At 37.1% G+C, this 12,722-nt stretch overlaps 1 protein-coding gene across 1 annotated transcript in view; it reads left to right on the top strand.

Annotated features, from left to right (window-relative positions):
- Positions 1-12,722, top strand: part of LOC124554758 (neogenin) — a 247,122-nt gene that overhangs the window by 176,568 nt on the left and 57,832 nt on the right. The window contains exon 20 of the mRNA XM_047128409.1: positions 5,416-5,511. Within this exon, the coding sequence (XP_046984365.1) occupies positions 5,416-5,511 (96 nt within the window). The remainder of the gene's footprint in view (positions 1-5,415; positions 5,512-12,722) is intronic.

Here is a 12,722-nt window from a genome sequence, read left to right as displayed (position 1 = left end):
GATGTCGCGCACCATAACGTGGGAATACTACTTTCGCGACTGCTCTGTGACAAAATGACACTTGCGACTAAGATCGTGCAGGCTAGCGGCCCACGCCTGGTAAGACTGATGGGGCTGCTTCTTGCATTGATAGAACTCGACCCTAGCCGCCACAACATGCGTGCGGCGGTGATAATATGAAGACAGCAATGAACACAATGTGTCAAGCGACAAGGACGAGGGTTCCTGCAACGGCGGTAGCTGCCGCAAAACTTGATACAGCGAGGGAGATATCCAAGACAAGAAAAGAGCACGACATACCTCCACATCGGCAACATGATACGCCTGGAAATGCTGCCAAAGGCGATGTTCATATACGTCCCAATCCTCCGCTGTCTCGTCATATGGGGGAAAGGGAGTGGGGAACAGCGCTGGAGCAGACTGCGTGGAGAGCAACGCCGGAAGCACTTGTTTCATGGTTGCCATGAGCTTCGTCTGCTGCTCAACGAAAACCCGCACTAAATCGTCGCCAATTGTGTAGTAACACGGTTCAAGTTTTCCGTCGCACTTCACATAGTGTAGACCGGGAACTGTCTCCTAGGCATGCCCGATGTGAACTGTCGGCACGGTCCGTGCTGCCTGAGTTGTTGTAGTTGTTCCGCCGGCAGAGGTTGCGGCCGAATTCTCGCGTGCTCTCTGGCGAATGGGACTCTACTTGCGGCAACTACCGTCCGTGACGCACTGTGCCGATGTGCGCCTCCCGCGATCTTTCTGGTGGCTGCTGCAGGCACATATTAAATTTTTTGTAGTGTTCCTTGCAACTTTAATGCTTAAATAATTACATGTCTGTTAAGTATGTGCTTCTCTTAACTTGTGCAAAAAATTCCAAATCAAAAGCTTCATAAACACCTGGGTTATGGGCATTTATGTATATAAGTGCCATTTTGCATTGACATTCTTGCAGAGTCCAGTTATGAGAATATCACTACATTTAAAATTGAATATTAAAAAAAAGTTTTACTGTGATAGGAAAAAGATTTTGCACACGCTCTTATGTTATAAGTCTAAGCAAATGTGTGAAGTTTCATGAAACTCTGACATGATTGGTGACATCACCTGCATAATTTGACATGGAATGACCCAACAACAACAGCACAGACATAAGAATAAACAGAATTTAATTTAATTTAATTCGACGACATATGTATAGGAAATATTTTACTTTAAATTAGTGTAATACTGGTGAATCATAAAGTCCACACAGCTCCAGATTCACAATGAGCAAAGATTAGTTTACTGTAAGATTCTGCACTCTGTACTGTAGGAGCATGAGAGTATGGAATGTCAAAAACATTGCACACATTATTCTGAGAAACGCATATGCCATAAAGGAATGAAATTAAGGATAATGTTCAATATTGGAATGGCCTACAGAGAACAATTTAGACATTGTCGCATTAGAGCTCATAACTTTAGATCTTGTAAAGTAGCGTCTTTTATACAGAGATCAAAAACTTATTAAGACAAGCGTTACTAACGTTTCTCGACAGATATTTTTACAAATGGATGTTTTATATATCGATATAATTTTATGACCTTGTCTAGATAATGATAATTTTTAAGGTAAATAAAGTTGTGAGTTAAATTTATTTTTATTTTCAGTTTAGTAGTAATTTCATCTTTGATCCTAGAAAGTTGTGCAGTAGCTGCTGGGAGCATGATTTCAGCAGTTATATAGAACACATTGCATTCTGCATGAAAGATAAGTAGAAAAGATGATATACAATGTATACTGAAGTGTAACATTAAAAGGAGTGAAACAGAAAAGGTAAATTCCCAGCATAAATTTAAATAATCTGAACTGTGTGAAAGAATTTAAAAAAAAGTTTAAAAGGGTATTGGTTCCCATCTATATGGATCTCAAGTGCAGTGCCAAGCTGTGATCAACAAGAACATGCAGTTATCAGACCATCACAAAGTTCATGCCATACATTGTCTTCATGCATGTATAAATGTGAAATCTTTCAGGGTTTTCCAGTGTGAATCATATTAGATTAATTTTCAGGCCTACGTCGAAGTTTGAGATTTCATTTGGAGAACAGTATTTTAATGGGTGAATGAAAATTTTTGCTAAATCAGTGGCAATTTTTATATTTAATTTTATTTCATCAGCATTAAATATTTTGAGGGGACATCTTCATTACCAGGAACATTTACATTAAATTGTGTTCATATAGTGGCTATTTATGCAGTTTTGTGCTGCTTTAGACTATTAAAGGTAGTGCTGAAGATCAAAACATTTTTGAGAAAGAAATAAGTAAAAACTGATGGACACAGTTTTATGGGGACTTTAAATAAGGAGTCTGTGAAGTTCAGAACATCAGGAAACCAAACAAAAGGAGGTGGGATGGCTTCAACTAAAGCATAAAGATATGACATTAAATATAATATACTGTATTTACCTGATTATAAAATGAGGTTTTTTCACAAATTTGTCATTAGAAAAATACTGGGCCATCTTACATTAGCAGATTAAACTACTACTACTACTGAAATCAACATGGTTAGTTCATGTAATAGATTATTGTAGGGGTTGTCTTAGAGTTACAGATGAAGCTTTGGTAATTGGCTTCATGTGAAGATTTGTTTTGAAGGATTCGGAAGAGTTGAAGAGGGAACAGTGACACCAGCTTGGCTGACAACTAGTTTAAATGTGGTGAAGGGAGTGGTGAGTGGGCAACAAATTCCGTTGTACTGCCAATCACGTAAATATGTGCTGTGTACTTTGGTTTTTATGAACATCTACCACATTTAAACTGCAGTTTGCCTTTATCCACTTGTAGTGGGAATTGAATTTGCTTTAAAATTTCACAAATACTCTACAATAGTATACATTTCTGTTGGAGACACTGAAAGTTTAGATATGGGCCACTGGGGTACTTACATATTTCATGCAGCAGTGTTGTCAATGCTCACTGTGATGTATGATGAGAATGAAAAGGGGTGTGTCAGATACTGGTTCTACATTGTCAGTGAGAGAGCACAGGACAGACGACACGTTCGGAAGCGAGAAGAAATACTGTCACATTTTCATGTCAGAGTAGATATAAAATCCACTATGTATTTGGAAAAAGACAGCTATGTTCTCAAGTTCCACTGTAACCACAACCTCAGTAACTGCAATATATTTGGAGAAACAGACAAATATTTATGACAACAAAGATTATAAATTTTATTGATGCTCATTTCGCTCGCAGCAATTTAAGCTGTGCTAGTAGGGGCTCCACTTTGGAAATCATAATGTACTAGCAAGAAACAGCCAAATATGTGTGACAATCAAGATTATATGTATCATCACTGCTCATATGTAGAAATACATTGCTTCTTTTCTCACCTCTTATTGGTTAGATGGAACTAACATCCCAGATGAGTATACCAGTGGTGGTGATGATGATGATGATGATGATGATGATATGATAAAAAATAGCAATACCACAGATGACTAACTAAGTTGGTAAACAAAAAAGGAAGTGAAGGTGAAAATTGATTTAAACCATTTCTTTATGTTGATTTTGTTTCTCATTGCATTATCATAATGCAGACAATCAATAAATGGCATAAGTTTAGAATAGGTATACTGTTTAAGTTTTTTAGGCAGGTACTTTATATTAATAAAACAGTTTATGATTTAGATTAGTCAGAAGATGTTAAAAATAAAATTTTCACAAGGAGACTCAGTAAAAGATGATGTCTTATATTTGGCATCATCATATTCTTGGCATCATCTTATATTTGGCATCATCTCTTATTCTTGGGTAAATGTGGTAATCTCACTAGAAGGAAAGAAGGGAGATGAGCATTTAACACCCTGTTGACATCAAGGTCATTAGAGACAGAATCTCACTAGAAGTTAGACCCAGCTGAATTAACCATATCTATGGAAGTAGAAGTCACAAGGGACCACACTGAAAATCAATCAATTACTAGTTCAAATCAGCGTGTGTCAAAGGACATCTCACAGACTAGTTGGAGCCCAGATGCTGAACACACAGCTCATTGTGGCAAACAAAGGTGACTGTTGCAATTGTCGAAAAATTGTGTCAGAAACGTGTGGCTCAACTAATCAGTTTGAGTAGAGCATGCCGTGAAATGAATGGTACCAATGGATTAATACTGTCTTACCACATCAGGACCTGAATACTTACCAAGGCCTCTTTGTGCTGCTACTCTGTACCATCTGAGTTATTCAAGCATCATATGTAACCCAGCTTTAAAATTTTGATGTCGGTACATCTCCCTTATATAAGCAAACTCTGCAGTGACACTCTTACGTATCTTGGTCATATTTAACTCTGTGAAAGAGGCTTGCAGAGAATGACATGACCGTAGCTGAAGATTTTGTTTCAGGATGAAACTTTCACTTTTCAGCAGTATATACACTTATATTATTGATTGTGGCCTGTGGATATAAAGATTTTTCTCACTGACTTGTAAACATAAAATCTGTAGGGCTCATACTGGAGAAGTGAAAGACGGCATCATTTCACTATAGTAGGAGATTTCCTACAGTGTATCCAAGCTCTCCCAGAAGAAATATCAGCTATGTTGTGTATGAAGAACTGAGACAAACCAACTTTTCTGTGAATAAGTGTGTAAATGTGTGGCAAAGCCATGTATAATTTTTTTCCCAAATAGGTGCCAAGAAATTTTGCAGCATCTAACTGCCCACTAACAGAAAGATGCATGACCCTTGATGTACAAGTACCGAACTGATTATGACAGAGTGTTGTTGAGTTATTTATACAAATGTAGACATAGAACATAAACATGTCATACTAGTAAAAACAATCACTCAGCATATACGGAAAGCATTGACCTGTAGACAGTTACATAATCAGGTAGTCATACTTTGTAACTCGGCTTTCGATCTTCTATTCTTTTTCAAGACACATTGAGTAATTCTTTCAGTTCTAGGCCCATCTGGGGCCCATTTAGGCTATATTGTTGGGAAAAATTGTGTGTGTGTGTGTGTGTGTGTGTGTGTGTGTGTGTGTGTGTGTGATTAGATTAGATTAGATTAGTACTTGTTCCATAGATCATGAATACAACACTTCGTAATGATGTGGTACGTGTCAGGTGTGTGTGTGTGTGTGTGTGTGTGTGTGTGTGTGTGTGTGTGTGTGTGTGTAATCACAGCTAAAACAGGAAATTACAGTACAATAATTAAAATTATTTCTCATAATGGAAAATATGAAGTTTCTGCATTTGTTATTGCCTGCATTTTATTAGTAAGTAATATAAGTTGAACAAGATGACAACCAGAATATCTCATACTACAGGCTTCATGGTATTACAGAAATATGTTATGTTATTTGAACACTATGTAGCTGTATTTTTGCCTCTATCACTGCTTTCTGCTTGTTTCATGACCACCAGTTGGACCAAACAGTGATGAAAAAACTTCGACAGCTAGGAGGGTGATCAAACCCAAACCTATAAATATAACAGCAAGCAGCCAGCCTTCCAGGGAATGTGAGTATAATAAATATTACAGTAATTTTGTTGGAAAGTTCTGGTAGAATGTAAATACTTTCGGATTAAAGGGGACCACTCACCGAAAAGCAGGCGTTGAGTCAACGGCAGGCACACACAAAAACAAAGAAAACTTGCCAGCTTTTGAAGCAATCCTTTTTCAAGCTAGAGTAAACACAAACATCTGCACACACATTGCTGCATTTCGGCAGATGGGCTAGCTTGTGGTGCGGGTCCTGTTGGGTGGGATGGACTGGAAGAGAGATAGTCAGGAGGCAGGGAGAGGGGTTGGGGGTGGGTCACTAGTGGCTTGGTGGGAGGCAGCTGGTCTGCTGGGTAGAAATGCAGGAGGGAGGGGTGGCAGATTTACAGGCTAGGCATGTGATGCACAATTGTTGTAGCTGGTGAGGATTGGCTCACGCTGAATGTGGAAATTACCTGCATTTTTTTTTCAGTCGCTAGGTACCCTTTATTCATCCAGCGATCTGCGATAAACTGCTGCTAGAAGTGAAGTGAGTTCTTTTGCATGCTCTTTGTAGAATCTTACAGGTATTTTATCGGTTCCTAATACCTTTCCATTACTAAGTGATTGTAATTTCTTTTCTGTTCTGTGATCAGTTATCTGCTCCGCGAGCAGTAGTTGTTCGCCCTTTCGTGGTTTTTCGGGAGCAAATCAGCAACCGAATTTAATTGATCAGATATCTCAGTTGTTGAATAATAAACTAGAACAATTGGTAACTCAAAATAACCAATTAGGTAGCAACATTAAAGAGGTCACAGAAAAGCTGGACCAAAATTTAAAATCATTGAGAGAAGAAATCAATGCAACAAATAACAAAGTACAAATTGTTGCATGTGACATAGAAAGGGTAGAAACCAAAGTTGACTGTTTGGAGGCTTTCACAATCTCCGAATTTAAAGAAACAAACAAAAGCATTGAATTAGTTAACGAACGTGTCAAAAACACGGAAGTAGTCGTTTTAAATGAATTAGTGAACCGAAAAGATGAGTTAAAAATGTTGCAGGAACTCATTGTTTCAGAAAAAGAATTGGTAGGGGAAAGATTGAAATTAAATTCTGAAGTAGTTTCTGATAAGATATCTCGTATTGACGAGAAAGTAGAAAGTGTAACAATAGAACTGCAAACAGTCAGCTCTAAAGTTTCAAAATTGCAAAATAATATAATGTCCAATTTTGATTCAAGTCAGATGTTTGTGCATAGTTGCAACATTGTTAGTTTAAAATGTTACCCAGGTGATGCGAAATTGCATCCAGTTGACTTTGCGCATCAGTGCAAAGACAGTTTCCAACCTTACATTCCAGAGTCTCCTAAAGTTAAATTTGCGAAACGTTTTTTGGATAGTGAAGCCCTTACATGGGCGAACCAAAACATTGATACAAATACTACGTCTTTTGCCGATTTTGAACGCCAATTCTTGGCAAAATTTTGGTTGGAAAACAAACAGGCAAGAATAAAATCCGAATTTCTTAACGGTAGCAAATGTCACACAGGTCTTGCAATTAGCATGCGAGAATTTTGTGAAAAACAATTAGGGACATTGTCACATTTGAGCAAACCTGTTGATGAACTGATACAGATTGACGCACTGAAGCGGCGCCTACCACACCGTTTTCAGTGGGGACTTGTATATGGACCAGATGACAAGTGTTGACGAATTTTTACATTATGTAGACAAAATTGACCGTGCATGGAAGAATGATGACAGACAGTACAATCAAAACCTCATAAACACTCACAATAGGAATGGGGGTCACAACAATATAATGGACACAGAAATAATAACTGGTGTGGTAACCAAAACAGTAGTTACAACAGACACGAAAACCATCAAGAACAGAGAAACAGTAACCAGCTTCACAACAGAAATTCCTACCAGGGAAACAGGTAACCACCTCGTTGGAAGCCTGTCAATTTGAGGTGAATAGTTATGGCACAAACCAGGCAAATAGGAGGTTAAAGAGACAGAACCGAAAAGCAATCGTAAATGTAATGTAAATAGGGACTACCACTTAGATGATACTAGTTATAAGCAAAACTTTTGGGATCACATATTGAGTGAACTGAATAATGCACATACTCAAGCAGGACCACAGTTTGAACTTAATGAACATGACTTAGCATTAATTGATGACACATTAACACCTGATGTAGACAGAACTTATGATATGTATGGTATCACTAGCTTGTTTCCTGATGAAGGTAAGGATAATGAAGTATCTATATTAGTAGAAATTGGTAGCCAAAATGAGGACATAACACCTGAGTTAGATAATGAAACAGGTAGTGATTTCAGTAGTGTAACTTCAGATGTTGAACACTTAGTAGTTAAGGCAGATGTGCATGCAGAGGCATCACCCATAGATTATGATGATTATAGGTTTAGGTTATATGATATGCAATGCTGCTGAGGTGGTTGGTGGTATTCAACCCTCATTTATTAATGGTTTTGATGATTAATTTAATTGAGAGGATTGTGATGATGATGGTACTGTGCAGTCACACATAAGGGAACTAATGAATCATTTGAATCGCATGAAGTAGAACTCTTATACATTTTGATTGAAGGAAATGCTGATGTGAAATTAAACTTGAGAGTTATTTTGAACAACTATGACAATGCATAGCGCACAACTCACATTGAAAAACTATTATTTTACACTACTCACATATCGCAAGACACAATCTGGAGACTAGTTTGGTATTGAGGGGTAGGAAATGACAACTTTAATAGACAGACTGAGGACTTTGACAAAATTAAATATAAGATGCCATGTGACAAAGTTCTGGATTTTTTTACAGAATCTCCTTACTGCAAGGTTGCTAACTATAACACAATTACATTTTCACTTGCTTAAGTGTATCTTGCCACTTTCAGGAATTTTATTGACGTAATACTTATTTTGTCACAATTTATAAAATCTTAAAGCTGTTTCTCAGTGTTAATTTGATCTGACTTTCTGGATGTCTGGTAAAAATTTTGAAACGTTATTGCATTTGATGTACAAAGCCAAGAAATATTGTCTATACATAGTATATTCAGATACTTGTGACAGCAACCCGGATTGGATATAAATGAACAGTTTCTATACTGTCACAATATAAATATACAAATATAATTTTGAATATTCATGTTTGATAAGATTTGTAAAATATTTTATGGTATTGCAAACTGTTAGGATAAATTTTATTCTTCTGTCTTTTCTATGATACTATTATTCTAGAACATGTCATATGGACACTTTGAAAGTGCAACGTAATCACTTCAATCAAATTTGTAATTTGTTAGCTTAGTTGTGTTTGAGGGTTTGAAGGAGGGACAAAAACAAGGACGCTCTAGAAGTGATAGTTTCGTAAAAACATTGATTCAGAAAATTTGATGTAAATATTGATTTTGTAAAAGTTTGGAAATTTATTTGTAATCTCATATTTCCAATTCTTGTTTTCTTGATGTATATGTTTGTAGCTATTTGGAAAATTTATCTGTTTGTAAAGTTTCATGATTCAATTTTGTACCTTTTAAAATATATGCAGTTTGTGTTATTTTGTCCAGCTAGTACTGTATCACATCAAGCACACCAATATTTCTGTGAGAAGAGTTTCGTCTATCAGGCTAGGCAAAACTCTTCGGAGGGTACTGAAATATTGCTGTATCTCATTGCTACCTATGAGAACCCCTCGGAGAGCATTAAAGATAAACACCAGTTCTAATTGCATGATTGTAAAGTGACCTGTTTCCAAATTACATACAAAAATAACCACTATTTCAGCATACATATAATTCTAAAACGATTCTTTGCTGATTAACATTGTTCTTATGTGAAAAACACAATATAAATGTGAAATTAATACTGTAACTAATCGAAAAAAATGTAGCATATGGTCAGGATGTACCAGTAAACTTATCATTATAAAATTACTACAGCAAATTAAATAGAACATATAAATAAAGCACGTTAATTGAATCTCCGATATATGTTAGCACTAAAATTCAGGCACTAGTTGATTTGTTATAAACAAATTTAGAAATTTAATTGTTACCTGTAACATAATTAGTCAGAAAATGTTATATTAACTCATAACTAAGTTGAAAATAGGTTCACCTTGTTCAGCACTGTGATTGTAAATTTTTAGTAATGTGTATCTCATATTTGGTTTAACTTTTAATTGTGATTTTACATAAAATTGTAATTTTCATTGCAGGTAATTGTTAACAAAAGTATAAATAGAGGTCTCGCAGGCACCTTGGGGCACTCGTTTTTTGGCTAGGGTTGCGAGCAAACGTATTGTAGGCTCACAGCTTGGAAAAAAGAGTCAGAGTAAAGGCAACATTCACATAAGTATTTTATGCCTCCAATTTCCTTCCCTGATGCTGATCTGTAAAAAAGACAAGTAATTTGTTTTACTACAACAAAAATATTTTAAAATGTAGCTCAAATATCACGGACATCATCATCATCTTATAAATGTTTCAGGAAGTACTGGGCAAGGGAGGTAGAGGAGGTCATTCTAAATATCTGTACCAATTTTTGTGAGTTTAACTTCAGTCATGTAGAAGAAAAGTGTACCTGAATGATGAAAATTCAGGTTTGCAATAAATTGCAAAAGAAGATTTATTAACTTACCACTATGCTTGTTTAGAACATTCCAGCTGCGTACTCCAGTTGTCCTCCTGTTTCCTTATCCTCCATACATTCCTTTGTTGTGGATGGCCAGATGTGGGGATCCAAGAGACATCCAACATATTCCGTGTATCCACTGATAGTTCCACTGCTGTGGTCAGACTGGTTACTGCCCATATTGAGATTACACCTCACACATGGTCATGTGGGAAGTTGTTTTAAGGTTTGGCAGGCAGCAAAAGACATTCCAGGAGACCAATCAAAAGGCCTGCTGCTTGTGGCTGATAGAGATCATGTGCCAGCTGCATTTGTTTGTCCTGATTCAGAGAAATCCACTCAGTGTGTGAGGTCCAGGTATTCACAGAGGGTAGGGATTAATGATGGTTGGGAACTCTGGTGTTGGCCATGTGACTAAGCCCCCTTAGAGACACGGATGCCAAGTAGAGAAAGAAATCCATCGGCACTCATTGTGGATACCAGGTGGAGTCATCCCAGGTTTGGAGTGGATGTTTTCTGATGCCATGATAAGCAAAAGATGTAACCAACTGAAAGTGGTGGCTCATGTCAGTACTCAGTGATGTATGTTGCTTCAGATCAGAAGAGATTCAGTCTGGTTTTTTGGTGGCGGTCTGAAGTAACGACAGTCAGTCATGTGTGCAAGATGAAAATGAAGCTTAACATCTGCAGCACCTTTGACAGATCTGCTGGTACAAAACCTAGTGTAGGGTCTGAATCAGAGGCTCAGGCAGTTCTGTGACCATGTTGACTGCAGATTCCTTGACATGCTTCAGAGGACGAGAGCTATTGGGATCCACTTACTATATCAAAGGACCTTTACACACTGCATGTGGCTGCATGGGTAACAGGAGCTGTTTGGAGTGGATTGGGCAATTTTTTAGGTTAGAGGCTCTGGGAAAAGTATAAACAGGGATGCGGACTCGAAGGGGACAGACCTAGGAAACACAGATATTATGGTTGTAAATTGTTGTAGCTATGTTGGGAAAGAATCAGAGCTCCAAGCACTCATAGGAAACACTAAAGCAGAAATTTTATTAGGTAGAGAATGCTGGTTACAGTCCAACCAAAGTTTTTACCAACAACCTAACAGCATTCAGAAAGAACAGATTAAAACTGGTTGGTGGTGGTCTGATTATTGTTATTAGTAGTATTTTATCTTGTAGTGAAATTGAAGTAGACAGTTGCTGTCAGGAGTGTCCATATGACAGTTTGTAGGGGGGGGGGGGGTCAAGATCTGGAGGTATGGAGTATTTTTAGTATTTTGGAAACTGTCTTGAAATGTGATAAATAATTCCAAGATATTCTACTAGTATGTAAAGTATACCAGGAACAAGATACAACCACTGCCTTCATTGTGCAGTAGTAATGGTAATGTTACTGACAACAGTGGCATTAAAGCAGAGTTTTTCGAAATTTTCCACCAATATTCCAGAATTCAAATCGAGCAGCTTCCATCAGGAGTAATTTGGTAGTAGATACTCTCAGTATATCATAGCAATTTGTCACTTAATAAAGATAAGTCTTCCAGTCCAGATTGTATACTAATTGCTTCCTTTTGGAGTTACTGATGAAATAACTCCATTTTGAACAAACATATGCAACTGTTTGACTGATGGAAGATCTGTACCTAAAGACTGGAAAGTTCCACCAGTCGCATCAATACACAAGAAAGGGAAGAGAAGTAATCTACTGAGTTGTAGATTCATATCATTAAAATTGTTTTGTAGGAGTATTTTGTAACGTACTCTGTGTTCCAGCATTATGAAATACCTTGAAGAACATGATGTATTGACACACAACCAGCATGGATTCAGAAAATATCATTCTTGTGAAACACTACTGGCTCTTTATTCCCTGAAGTAGTAGAGTGCTGTCAACAGGGGTCTCAGGTTGATTCGATATGTTTAGATTTCCAGAAGGCTTTAGACATAATTCGTCACACACGGCTTTGAATTAAATTACGTGCAAGTGGATTATCAGATCACTTGTGCAACTGGATTTGTGATTTCCTAACAGAAAGGTCGCAGTCCCTAGTCCTTTACTCCCTAGTAAAGTCATCATAAGACCAAAATGAATTGCAAAAGTATTTAGACAAGGTATCTGTATGGTGCAAAAAGTGGCAGTTGACGTTAATCAATAGAAAATGTATAGTCAATCACATGAATAGTCAAAAAATTATATTAATTATTGATCACATGATAAATCATACAAATTTAAAGGTTGTCGATACAGCTGAATACCTGCAGGTTACAATTACAATCAATGTAAATTGCTACCATCACACAGAAAATTTTGTGAGGAAAGTGAATCAAAGATTGTGTTTTATTGGCAGAACAGTTACAAGGTGCAGCAAATCTACTAAAGATACTGCCAACAAATACTACACTTGTCTGACCTCTTCTGGGGTTTTGCCTTGTGATATGAGATCCTTACAAAATAGATTGGTAGAGGAGATCAAAAAATTTCAATGAAGCACAGCTCATTTCGTATTACTTTGAAATAGAGAAGAGTATTCTGGATATGATAAGTGTAATGGGCTGACATTCATGCAA

This window comes from Schistocerca americana, chromosome X, assembly GCF_021461395.2.
Source record: "Schistocerca americana isolate TAMUIC-IGC-003095 chromosome X, iqSchAmer2.1, whole genome shotgun sequence".
Classification (NCBI taxonomy): Eukaryota; Metazoa; Arthropoda; class Insecta; order Orthoptera; family Acrididae; genus Schistocerca; species Schistocerca americana.
Note: the sequence above shows the minus strand (reverse complement) of the source record. Positions and strands in the feature narration are given on the sequence as shown.